Here is a 13,690-nt window from a genome sequence, read left to right on the forward strand (position 1 = left end):
GGGACTAATCTGGCTCTCRTGACAGCATTGGCAGTTTGATCAAACCTTTAAAAGGGAAGCACATAGCTGCATTTATACTCTTCCTTTCAATTAAGAACAAAACAAACCTTAGTACTAGACCCGAGGAGCAACTATACAAAAATAAATCTGTGATTACAACGCATAATTTTACATCTGGTCATAAAGATCTCTTTTTATTTTAGATGTAATTGCTACTAATTAGCAGAATTCCCTATATGTCTTTTCTGTTCTATTATTTTTGGTCTGTAAAGTGTCCAAGTTATRCAAAAGAATATTCTCCTTCAGGTTAACCATTTTCTAAAAGCCTGAAAGGATGGGTTTTTTCACTGTTTTTGTTCCTGTGACCTCAAATTAAGCTGCTTGTCCCTTGAAAGCCAACCTTTCCCCATCTCCTACCCAGGATGGTACTGAAGAAACAAATGGGAGCTGCTGGATGCTGAGAACTGAGTCTTAAAAAAGAAAATCTACAAGCAAGATAATGTGAATGTACACACTTCCCATCACACTGGCAGTTTACTACCTTTCTTTACAGCTGCTGTTTCTTGAATACACAGTGCACGTGTCTTTCCCTGTCTCCTTGGATTGCTTTGTTCTTTACCTGCAGAGCACAGCTGTGCTGTTTAATTCATTTCTCATACTGCATGCAGTTTTCTGCCACCTCCCTTTTCTTTGCCACATTATGCTCCACTGAARCCCACAGATGTGCCTTTCTCAGACTCCCAGCCCTCTTCAGTACCTTGTTGAAGTAGAGTGAGGAGCCAGATGAGATGACCCCACAGCCTTCCTCAGGCTTGACAATCTCTCCCCCAATAATTTCCTGCCACTCTGTCTTTAGGGCATCTGGGTTCTCAAAGTCAGACATGATGGTCGAAGAAAGGGGATTTTCAGGCTGACATTCAGTACCCCGAAACCCTGAGTCACACCTGGAAAGAAGCGTRAACATAACAAGTTTTAGGGACTTTATTTGACACTGACAGTTAACTAAGATGGTGCACTGACCTTATAAACTTTGATGTGAAGTAACAAAATCATTCTGGGACTGCAGTTTTGTATTGTGGAAACAAACTAGAATAATTGGAAAATGGGAAAACCCTGTATGGTTTTTCTAAAAAAAAAACACCCCAAAATCCTTGTGGTGTCCAGAAAGTTTGAAGCTGGCAGGGGGCAGTGTTCTGTGTCCTTGGTACAGCCCCCATTGTGACAGCRGCTGCCAGGCAGTGCTGAGCTGGTCCCCAGCATCCTTCTGACCCAGAGAAGCAGCTCTGGCACTGAGCTGGGGTCCTTGTGCAAAGGGCTGGAGAGACCACCAGGACACCTGAAGCTGGGCAGCCTGTGCCACTGAAAGCTCTTCCAGTGCTTGGATCTGCCAAGGGTACGGGTCTGGCACAGACTGGTGTGGAGCAACAGGCTGCTAATGGCTGCTTGAATGGTCAATCCCCCCGTAGTGCTTTTATTTTTTAATGTTTAATCTAAAAATAAGAACAACAGGCAAGAAAAGGAAAGTATGGAAAGCAGTAGGGTACCTGAATCATTAGGAGAACATTGCTAAGAGGGACTGGCAAATGCTTCATACCTGCAAACACCGTGGTCGCACCAGCCATGCCCGCTGCACATGTTGGGGCACTGCTGGCCAATGTAGATGTTGTCCAAAGCCCACTCATCCTGGGCAGTGTAGTAGCACTGACTCCAGCGGAAACGWGTGGCACTGGACCTTAAAAACAATAAAAGTGCATTAATTTTTTGGTTCTTTACAGAATGGCARGCTAAAATGAGATAAAATGTAACTAAAAAAAAAAAAAAAGTTGGTATCACAATCACAGCCCCAGCGGTAAAGGCTGGCACAACCAAAGAGAGAATTTTGCAAATTAACTTCCTAGATGATGCCACTCACTGCACCGGGCTATGTAATGGACTTTCCAGTGACTGATGACATTTCTGAGGAGGAGCACTTTGCAGATATGTTGCACAAATTTTGAGCATCATTTTAAGGTAAGCCTAGCTATGAATATCAGTGGATTTTTATTGTGTGCCATTCTGTGCTGGCTGCAAGRCTAGAAAGATGGATCTAGGCCATGGCTTTGTTTTTTATACTTTTGGTAACAGTTGCCAGGTCATAAATTGTGTAAACAGGTTTCTCCTGATATTTATTAATTAAAAAAAAATTATTGAAGTTCTTGAGTCTAAGTGAACACCAACTATTTCCATTCAACAATAGTTGACTGTTTTTTCTTGGATGTAAAAATTCCTTTTTGTCAKGATGATTCTAAATTAGATTTTGCTCACACATAACTGGTGACATTGAGATCACAAGTTTTTGACAAAGATCCTGTTTCATAGCACTTATTTTTTTCTGCACTGCAAATAGCTTGCTCTTGGCCAACAACTCAAAACCTGTAACACCCAAGGTTTGCAGTGGGGAATCATCAARTTAAATTCCTCGCCTAACTAAGCTCTGGATAGTTGTAATATTCTTCAAGCACACAACCTTGCTTTAGCTTCTCCTTTCTATATAGTTTATTGTCAACAGCTTAGTTTTCTTTACAACAGTGAAGTCAGCTAACACTATCTATTAAAAAACACTTAGTGTTGGCCTTTTAGGAGATTGTCCAATGTGACATGCACATTTTGCATGGGAGTGACTCCTGCTAGCCAAACCCAGCCKGACACCCACCACCCTCAAAAACCAAGGCTGGAGAAGAAAGTGAATCATGAGAAAAGCAATTTTTGTCATAATCAAGCCTTTTCAAGCTGCCCTACCAAACAGTGCACATCCAGCAATTACAGACATTGGCTGGTGGCCACTCTGAGATGGGAGACACAGAGACCCTCCTCCACTCCATGATCGTGTCAGAATGAGATTAAGAAAAATAYGTTGCATGTGAAGTGAAACAAAGATGGGAAATTGTTCATCAAGATGGAGTAAAAGGGGCTGTGCTGGCTGCATTGATGGGTCTTGGTAAAAAGACGGTGGTGGCAATGTGGGCACTGAGGCTGGATTGCATTGTTGTGGAGGGGTAGGACAGGGAAAGSAAGGCTGACTGAGGAGAATTAAAAATCAGATTTTAAAATCTGGACAAGCCTATGTCTGGCCAAGGGCTGGTTGAGGAGCTGAGGATGAGAAGCAGGCGGTTCCTGCTAGAAGCTTCTTTTCTGGCTTGTTTCTGAGCCATATGGTTATGTTATGATGGCACAGGATATAATGCTGTTACTCTGCTTTGACATACAAARCCCTTTCCCCACCTCCAATAATTAATGTAGAATAAGACTTATTAAAAYGAATATTGTAAAGGTGGCTGAGCCACCTGCTCACACGTATGGAAGAGAAAAAACGGATAGAGCCTGTGCAGCTGAAGTGGAGGGAGTGGCAGAGCAATTAGCCACTCTGKCACACATGAGAAGTTTGGTACATGCATGGAGAAATTTTTAAAATACAATGAATTTCTTTAAAAAAAAAACAAGTGAATCTGCCCAAGGGCTTGATTTTTAATTGAAATGACCCTTGTTGCCTGTTTTAAGTATCTGTTTGATATTGCAAATACTGTAAGCAGTTCCACAGCACTCAGAGTTAATCTGCAGGGGAAAATCCGCTGATTAAATACTCCCTGAGGATCTGATGTATTGATGGGTTACATTACAAGAGCTATGAATTATCCATTAAAAGTGAACAATGCCAGTAATCAGCACACAAAGGACTYCCTAAGCTTGTGTAGGCACAACGGGCAGTCAATATTGACCACAATTATTTATTGTTTATTTTCAGAGCGCTCTGAAGTCAGCACATCCYTTTGGTGCTGAGGTTCATGTTTGCATCAATGGCACCACAGAGAGCCCTGACAGAGGTTGTAGGCTCTGGAAAGAGCAGTAATGACTGGTGTTAACTCTRATGTGTGCTGAGGAAAAGAACAATACTGAAACCAAAGAATGGTGTTAGAAYAGGCAAACATGCAGGCAAACCCCCKGCTGTGAACTCCCAGCACAATAAAATTGTGTYGTGTTGTTTCCCCAGGTAACAGGACGGACAGCATTGTGTTTGGGCATCTCTGTTTTTCGTGAGTATGGGTGGAGGTGGGGTATGAGACCTGCAGCCCARGGTATTTACAGCAAACTGGGGGAGATTTGCAGTGATACAGAGGCAATGCAGCATGCCATGGAGGTCTCATGGTGCCCAACAAGTGGTAGTGCTCGGGCCACCTCCTCAGGTTCCAGATGTTGGCTTTCGTCATGCTAAGGGATGCTCTCAGCTCTCTTGTTACTTAGAAGCTCACCCAGACAAACTCAGTGGTTGCAGGGGTTTGGTTCTCTCATTTGAGGGRAGGGGAGGAAGGGAGGAGGCTCATTATTGCCTGGAGATGAACATRTAGCCCAAATGGAGGGGTGTGTATTAGCTGGAGGCTGGGGACAGTCCCCTGGAAGCCACATCCCGGCAGGGAGGAGTTGTTTTTATCTGCAGACAGAGAGCTCTCCCCTGGGGACAGCTTTGCCACCGCGGGAATCCCGTGGCCCCCAAGCTGCAAGGGACAAGGGGCTGTCCCTGCCTTCCCACCCAGCCTGCTGGCAGGGGTCCCACAGGGAGAGATGGCACTGTCACACGGCTGCGGGCAGGGAAAACTCCATGGACCCAGATCCCTCCCTGGGCGAGGGATAACGCGTGTTAGGCTGAATTGACAATTGCAAAAGCAATGCTGCTGAAAAGCCAGTCCTGCTCACTGTTTTTGAAAGCTTTCCAAGGCTGCTCTGCGAAGGTAACAACAGCTTAAGAGGATTATGCTGTTAAAAATGGTAATCAACCATTTAAAAAAGCCATGTTAATTAAGAAAAGAGAATAAGTAGATGAGCGTCAGCTGCATTCTCAGTGATAAAACACTGGTTTTCTGGACAATCACAATTTGGACACAATGAAGTGGGAAGTGCAGCACTCAGTAGCTATGAAAGCATTTCTTACAAGCAAAATAAACTTCCCTAGTTCCTCATATTTTTTTTCTTTTAAATGCTATTGGAAGGCAATCTGGCTTTCTAATGGCATTATATCTAAGTCAGGTTGATGTCAAATAAAAGTCATTGTTGTGTGACATTTTATATAAGCACAAGGAAATCATGTCCCAGAAGTACTGCAAGTGAAATGATGTTCTGTTATAAAATTTTTCAGATATGTGAGTTAAAATGGAATCACTGCCTTCCCTCCTGATATTAAAAGCCTTAATGATCTAATGCAAATTTGTGGCTGATAAAATTATATTTGCTACCTTCTGAGTTACCATAATTACATTTACCCAATTATCCTGAAGCTCTCATTCAGTCATTAGGTGTTGATTTGTTTATGAAGTCAGCAACTGACAGCTGCTTGTATCTCATTAAAGCCTGTTCATATGTAAATGCCTTGCATAAAACTGAAATTAATTTTCAGCAGTGTTAGAAATGTTCAGTTCAAGTACAATACAATATCAGTGAGCAGGTGCTTACATTTCATTTCTTCAATACAAGTCTCATTCTTGCAGCTCATTTTCTGACATCCCAAATCTCAGCTAACACAGGCACCTTGTAAAATCACRCTTGCCAGATGCAGAACATCTACAGATGTGCTGAAATACCAGCACACCCAGAAAGTTTTACAAGAGAAGTAGGTGTCGTTGTGAACAATTTTCCAGCTGTGTGAGCACAGTGCCACAGCCTGACAGTACCCAYGTGCCCAAGGTGCAAAGCCTCAGCTGAGAGCTGTGCAGCCAGGGAGAAAAGCTCCAGCAACCATAGCAGGGCTGCACAGGGGTGTGAGGGCAAGCTGAGGCTACCAAGGGCCAGAAAAGGCTACTGAGACATTCCTGAGTCCTCATTTAGGTGGTTTGTTTCCATGCACAGTCAGCACACGGCAGGCTGTGTATTTGGCAGCCTTTGCCTTGTGTGGTTGAAAGTCCAGAGATCCCTCCCCCTCAGYCCAGTTTTGGGAAGGCAGAAACTTGCCCTCTGCTCGCAAGTGCACCCTAAAAACCTGTAAAAAATCCCTTCCCAATCTCAACCAAACTGCTGAGCCCTCAGCCTGCTCCTTGCCATTGGAAAGGAAAGTTAGAAAGGCTGAGGTGCATCTGGTGTGCTGGACTGTGTTTGGTGGGGAACAGGCAGCCACCCTTCCTCTTCACCCCAATAATGCCATTGGACAACACAGCACAGAAAATGTTCTCACAGAAATGCTCTCTGTGAAGAGCAAAGAAATGTTCAGTTGTAATTTGTACCTTAATTACAAACAAAACTCTGCTAACAGACAGGAATCCCTTCAGATACAAGACAGAGAGTGAAATATTTATGATTTGTGCACAGCATAGAACAAGAACCTGGCTATTGCTTCATCATAATTTCTCCCCACAGTCTCCTAAATTAAAATGGAATTGTTTGCTTCTGTCACATCATATGCTGAGAAGAATTAGTAGATCCCAAATAAAAAAAGGCCCACAGCATTGGTACTGTCATAAAATACGCAGTGTATAATAATAACTTCGAGTACAGTATATATTTTATAAATGAAATTAGGAATAACTGCCTATTTTAGAATGTAACCTGAAAAATTGTAGACACTCTTTAAATGCCTAAGTGGCTATGTGAACCACAGATTTTGCAGATGGTGGCACATAATGACATGTGAGATTTAGTACATTATAATCTAACTACAAAGCAGTTATTTGTGGACCTACTTGCACCRTTTAGAATTATCTGGTCTGATATGTTTTAAAGATTCAATATTTGCCACTGATGTTTTGCCCAGAAATAGGAAATTCTGAATATTGGCTGTACAGAAAAAAGGGGCAGTGTGTTCAACGAAGGTATCATTGTGGTGTGATTAATGGAAAAAGGCTGTGCTGAGGCTGTGCAGAGTGCAAAAAAAAAAAAAAAAGATGAAGGATGGGGAAATACAATGATAACTTAATCTGAGCAAGCTCTCTATGCAATTGCTGTGATGGATTCAGGTCAAACATAATCAAAATGTAACTCTAATTGGAATAATTAAATTCTTAAATGAAGGATGCCCCGAAGATTATTGGGATTTATGACAACTTTTAATTTGTATGTTCTAATAAAGATTTAAAAATAAACAATGAAAAAAACCAATCTGGTTAATAAATACAAATTTCAGGGCAGGCAAACCAAGTTTGATTACAAAAAGATGAATAGGCTTTCTGAAAATTTTTGTTTCTCTTCTTTTGCAGAAGAGATGTTATTTTTTCAAGACATGCTATAAAAAGAAACAAGAGTTAAAAAATTCCCAGAAATGAATCATTGGTTATTGTTTATACAGGCTTTGGTCTGAAGATGTAAACAATGAGGAATGTGCAAAATAAAAATTAACAATCCAAATAAAGCCTTCCTCCAATAGGGCATTTTTAGACAAGCACCACTATTTTTGAATTCTGAACATTATTAGAAGAGTCAGAGTATGCATTAAAAACAATCCTTAACAATAGTTTCTGTTGACTTCACCAACATTTCATTCTCTAATTATGTGAGGAATTTTATTGGAAATACCTGCAACAGGGTCAGCCCTGGCACCCCACCTTTTGGCCTGAGTACGACCTACAGAGGACTTGATCTTTGTCACAGCAATTTAAAAGTAGATGAATTATCTGCAAGCCCCCCCAAAAATTTAAAGAGAAGAAATCAATGCTTACCAAGTCTTCTGTGGTAAAAGAACAGTGATTCTCCTCCACTGAGTAAATTCGCTGGAGTGGTAAATACTTGCCGATGTAAACTCCTGACAGCTCGGCATACTGGGGAGACACTCCTTAAAATAAAACATTTTAAAACCAGGTTTAATGTTGAGGAATTATTGGGAACAGAAAGGAGTGTCAAACATTCACAGAACCAGGAGTTTGTCTGGGTCCAGATGTTAGAATGAATGGCCCAGAAGAGAAAAATCCTGGCATGATACAGAGAAATTTCTCAGAAAACTGGTAGTACAAATGAGGATGGGAGAAAGCCATATATATCTCTTTAAAGGGTGTAGCGTTACTGACCGGCAATGTTTTGTTTTCCTTCATGAGGAACGTCTATCTCTTTTTTTTTTTTACTATTTTCACCCCAGCATCCATTATGGACTGTGAAGTAAGACTACAAGACCACCGTGAAGTCCATGAAAAGTGACCTCCAGACCATTACACAGGTGATTTTAGAGACCTACTTGTGAGGCTTTGCCTGGTATTCTGGCTGGCCCCACACCCTCCATCTGCAGTGGGGGGCAGCAGTAGGAACAGAGAGAGCCACAGCAGACTGCCCAGCCACAGCCAACTGGAATTGCATCCATTGGCCCTTCCAAGCTCTGCAGCTCTGTTAGCTTTGACACTTAGAGCAAGTGGTGTAAATTCCCCTTTTCTGCTTCTAGGACTACTTCTGCATTTAACTCAGATTCCTGTTAATGTCTGTTCCCCAGTTGCTTTTGTTTTTTTGGTTTATTTATTATTATTTTTTTTTTTAAATTCAGAAGATATGATCATTGTCACATATTTTTAATGTTCAGTATAAATGAAGTCCATTATCCCAGCTTCTTACTCTTTTCTATCTCTGCCCTTCCCATGTTACTTCACTTTTTGCAATATGCCATTAATTTATTTATATTTTGCTAGAACAGCACCCCAAGYTTTTGTGCCATGAGGTATTAATAAAGTGCTTGGAAGTTACCACCAGCTTGCATGATCCCCTTCTAGCGATCATTTCTAGAGTCCCTGAAGGGCAGAAGCCCCTTCCTGCCACAGCACAGCTTCTCCTGACCATCCCCACATGCCCAAGGGCATTTCTCTGGTCACTGCTGCAYCAGGCAAGAGAACAGACATCTGCTTATGCAAGTAGCCTACTTTAACTGCTCTGAAACTAAAAAGAAAGCAATGACTCTCTACAGTAGTTATGGCAATTAAGAATATTTAYATGATTTAAGTATACAGTAATAGTTATGCATTAAAAATGAAGAAGAGAAGAATATATTATTTTACAGAAAAATTTATTGCTCAAATATCTTAGAGTATTAAATGAAGATCTGAGACCCTATTTTGTTGTTTTGCTTTTTTTTTTAAAGAAGATTTTCTAAAGGCTTAGTTTCCTTTCCAGCAATTTTCAAACATTTTTTGTTGATTCATCTCCCCTAAAAGATCTTAGAAAAAAGCATCTGATCAGTACTTGCAAAGCAAACAAAACTTTCAAACATTTTAATTAATTAGTGTTTTGTTTATTTGCCAGATTATGTCCTTGAAATATACTACAAATACTCTTTCATCACAGCAACATGGGTGGTGTGAGAAAAACTGGCTGCATGTTCTCTCTGAACTCAGCTCTACTGAGCAAGGAAAGGAGCACTAAAATCTGAAGGCAACTGATCTTCCATGGATGGCAAACACAAACCCCAAACACCCACCACCAGAACTAATCTGGGAGTCCATGATGATGCCTGCTAGGTGTAAAAGCCATGAGCATTGTTYGAAATACATGATTTATAGCTATCTTCTAGATTCTGTTTAAGGTAAGAAATCATTACTTGGATTCGCAAAGTTTAAAAATTAATTTATTGCCATTTCTCTATTCYGCCCACCAAAGTAAATGTGGCAAAATACAATATGGTAAAGGGTAACCAGGCAAAGCTTTAATTGCTCATGGAACGTGTGGAACTTGACATATAAATCCTTCTGTGAGCCTGCAGGGCAGGCTGTGAAAAGGCAGTAGGAGAAGTTCTCTGACACCCTCTGAACCTGCTCAGAGGCAGCCAAAGGACCTTKGGTAGCTCACCCYGAGGCCAGGAAAAGTCCAGCTTTCRATCTAAGAGGGAAAACAAGAGCATGAACTATGGCCAAAAGCTCTGCTCTCATTTGTGCTGAGACAGCACTGAGCCACCCGGGGAAAGTGCAGCCAACAGAACGCTGCTATTTGCACTTGGAGCAGAGAGGGGGAAACAGCCGGTCATTACAGCCCTGGACTGTGTTTGAACCAGGGATGGGAGATGAAAGGCTCTACATTACAATCCCCTGAAGGAATGTGCTTTCCATTTACCAAATGGCTGCGCACAAGGGCAGAAAGAATTTCTATCCATTTAAATTCCAGGAAACAGTACATGCATTTTGCTTAGAAAAACAAAGCAACAGCACAGGAAAGATCTCAGCCATTACCCTGCACCTCTTACTGTGGCCTAGATTTTTTCTCAGCCTTGGTCCATTCCTGTCMCAATTTTGTATTTCAGGCTTTCAGATACCTTTCTTCCATATATTTTGAGGAACAGTCTAAATACCTCTATTAGTCATTTTGACTGATTCCAACTGAGAATTTCTTTATTGAAAGGTGAAAAAGGAAAACATCCTTCTTTGTTCAAGGCCAAAAGTGTATTTCAGACAACCTTTGTATAAAGCAGAGTTTATGGAAGACAAAAATCATCCCTGCCAGCCTCACCTCCTGAACAAGATGCCACGTGAGGCCATGGTTGGTGGAGTACTCCAGTTTCACCTGGTTGTCCATATGAGGGGTAAAGGCCTGACCACAGCCCATCACCAGGTTGAACTGTATCATGTACGAAGCTCCGATCTGCATGGACTGGGTCTCCACGTAGCGCATGCTAGAGGCTAGCTTTGAATCTCCTGTAAAACTGAGAGATGAAGGAAAGAATCAGGATCTGTCCCCAGAATAATTCAGAAAAGAATGTTATGAATGGTTCTGGGTTAAATATAGTGGTGCTTCTTCGTTCTGTAGATTGGCATGTGAGATGAGACCATGCGTGGAAGAATCTTTATGCTGGTACTTCTGCAAATTACCAGGGAGGCCTCAATGTATCCCAGAATGGGAAACACTGAATTATTCTGTTAGTTCTTACTTGTATTGAGGATCAAGTTAGGATCTAGAAAAGGGCAACATAAGGAAAAAACACATAAAGAAAGTTAATTCCCCTGGAGTGTTCATTGCCTAAGGTCATGCCACAGTCAGAGCTGTAATTTCATTCTAATACTGGGCAGTAAAGATGCACTGAATCTACTGTAAAACATTCTTATTACATAGACTTTTCATTTCAATGATTATCAGGTGATCCTATATGCAATTCATTCACTGACTCTTGACTATGTTTCAGAATTGATCTTCTATCCTTATCTTCTTTTCTGTAGGATTTACTGCTGTAAGAGTTATATTACACAGTGGATTGGAGAGCAATAGCAGTGTTTGGAACACACATATACACATATATGCTCCAAGGTACCTATTTTTCACATACATACAAAATATACAAGATATAGTCCATTTTCCAAGGTTATTTCACTTCAAATGCAGCTTTTTCTCCTATGTACTATATAAAAAAAAGAAAACAAACAAAATCAAAGCTACAAATGCAAGAGAGGCATTGTAAGGAGAAAGTCATAGCAATTTAAACTTTGAATTCTGCYCACTAGCCTTTAAAATAGAGTATTTTAATGAAAGCTCACTAAATGAAAATTGCTTCCCTCTCCTTAGTTTGAGATGTTTATTTAGTGTCTTCAGAAATATTGTAGTCCTTTCAGCTTCAATATTTTCTAAGACTATTGTTAAATGTGAACAATTCAGAATAAGGACTGACTCTTTTTAAAGAATATCACTGCCAATCATAATGGAAAAATTTTTAAAAAGCTACATTCACTACAGTGATGATGAAGAGAATAATCTAGTCCAAGGTTGCTCTTATGACTGAGTAAGCTACAGTTTATCATCTTAAATAAGAAATCATAACCTTTAAATACAATACAGTGGAACATATTATCTTCTATCCTGTAAAATTCAAGGTCAYGACAAAGTGAGCGTGAGGACAGGAATACAAGTCAGTGTCACTTAGCACTCTTAAATTGATTCACTGACCTACATTGTTTTCTATAGAGTCCTTTCCAGAGGAAGCACTTAAGCCATAAATGTCAGCATCCTGCCTTAAAGCCTTAGAAGAAATTACTGAAAGCTGACATTAGTTCTGTCACTATCAAATTTCTGTTACTTGGCACAAGATAAGATCCAGGCTGCTTTCTACTCTCTGACCTTACTTCTTGTGACTTCATTTCCTAAAGGATGATCCTGCTCATGACATCACATGAAATTACCCAGCCTTTGTCAATCAGCAGCCCAAAGTGACTGTGGATGGACACTCCTTTCACTGGGAGAGTATGAGGGCACTGTCGTGGACAACTGGACTAGAGGGCAGTAATTTGTCTTGGAAAACTGTAAAACTGTATCAGAACTGTTTGCTCTTTCAGTCAGAGTTATTCGGTGTTTTTGTTCTCAATAGGAAGGATAATTTTAAGTTGAGCAGAGGATATAACATACACTCATCAGCAGTATAGCTGCTGCTTGAGGGTTCATGATTGGATCTGAATGCATCTCAGAAGAACTTGTCTGGATAATGCCTGAATTTATTTTTCTTCCAAACTTCATCTTGTACTTTTCAAATTGACAAAAAAGCACAAATTTAAAAGCTAAAGCTGATTTGATCTGACAAAGGCTGAAGCCCTGTTGGGAAATCCGTGCCAGAACAAGCAGGCTCTTCAAGTATCAAATATGTGTAGTGGATTCAGCTGAAAGTTACATGTAACACTGCTTTGGAAGAGGATTTGGCATTGTACACACAAACCTGGGCGCAACACATCACAGTCACCTAAAGTTTATCTGAACAGAATAAAGGAGTTGAAACTCAACAGTTTGATGAAGCATCTGCCCAGAAACTGTCTTCCCAAAGTAACAGAAGACAAGTGAAAGACTTGTACTCAGAACAGGTGAGAAGAATTAAATTTTTCCCTTGTCTTCACAAAAATCCTTTTATCCAATACTACCAGAGTAAAATGAGAAAAAAAGTCTTAAACACTAATATTTTCTTTCAGGCCATGATTCAAATATTTTAAATTTAATATTCATTTTAATTTAATAGCTTAGCCACTGGATATTGTACACAGTATGTTAAGTATATTAASTAAGTTAAAAAGTCAAAGCAGCTCTTGAAAATTCATATTGAAGAAACTTGAAAAAGAAAGCTATTTTTGACATGCAGACAATATGGGATGGTCTAAAAGAAACYCTTTTAAGGGGAGGAAATCACATTAGGGGTACACAAAGATCATCCACATTCTGCCTCCAGCTGAACACAAGTAGCATTAAAGGAGTGGACTCCACCTTATTTGCCTCTCCTTTGCTCTCCATATCCCTCAAGTATGTGGTTAGGGGTATGCTCTTTTGCTGGAATACCAAATGTTTTCTTTGTTCTGGGAGCCACAGAGTTGGAATACCTTTCTGGATTTTGCAAAAGATGAAGTAATGTCCCTGGCGTAACAATAATTAACTAAAAAATCTTCAGAAATGAGAATGCAGAGGCTTCATTTTTGTATAAATATGTTGCTGTGAGTTGGTTTCTGGCACGTATATAATTAGACCTGCGGAGGCACAGGAACACAATACCCATAGGTGCCCTCAGAACAATCACTCTCCCTCCAAGCACTGCCAGCTAATTGGTACTTCTGGGAATGGTAACACAGTCAATGTCAGCCAACCTGCATTGCTCCAAACTGCTCGGAGATCCCCAGAGTTACCATATTTTCAAGGCTGGTACTTTTAGGAATACTGAAAAGCCACATGGATGCAGCTTGTTTTGTAAAGCTGCATTGACTGAAAATATTGACACAATGGCCCAACGCTTGCACCAGACGCAGCTTTGCTT

At 40.5% G+C, this 13,690-nt stretch overlaps 1 protein-coding gene across 2 annotated transcripts in view; it reads right to left on the minus strand.

Annotated features, from left to right (window-relative positions):
• Positions 1–13,690, minus strand: part of RELN (reelin) — a 270,732-nt gene that overhangs the window by 71,183 nt on the left and 185,859 nt on the right. For both annotated transcript variants that reach the window (XM_057364499.1, XM_057364500.1), the window contains exons 21-24: positions 10,429–10,621; positions 7,674–7,786; positions 1,595–1,732; positions 758–944 (exon numbers count right to left, since the gene is read on the minus strand). In XM_057364499.1, the coding sequence (XP_057220482.1) occupies positions 758–944; positions 1,595–1,732; positions 7,674–7,786; positions 10,429–10,621 (631 nt within the window). The remainder of the gene's footprint in view (positions 1–757; positions 945–1,594; positions 1,733–7,673; positions 7,787–10,428; positions 10,622–13,690) is intronic.

The sequence above is a fragment of the Malurus melanocephalus genome, unplaced genomic scaffold (genome assembly GCF_030028575.1).
Source record: "Malurus melanocephalus ecotype Western Australia unplaced genomic scaffold, MMel_1.1 scaffold_39, whole genome shotgun sequence".
NCBI lineage: Eukaryota > Metazoa > Chordata > Aves > Passeriformes > Maluridae > Malurus > Malurus melanocephalus.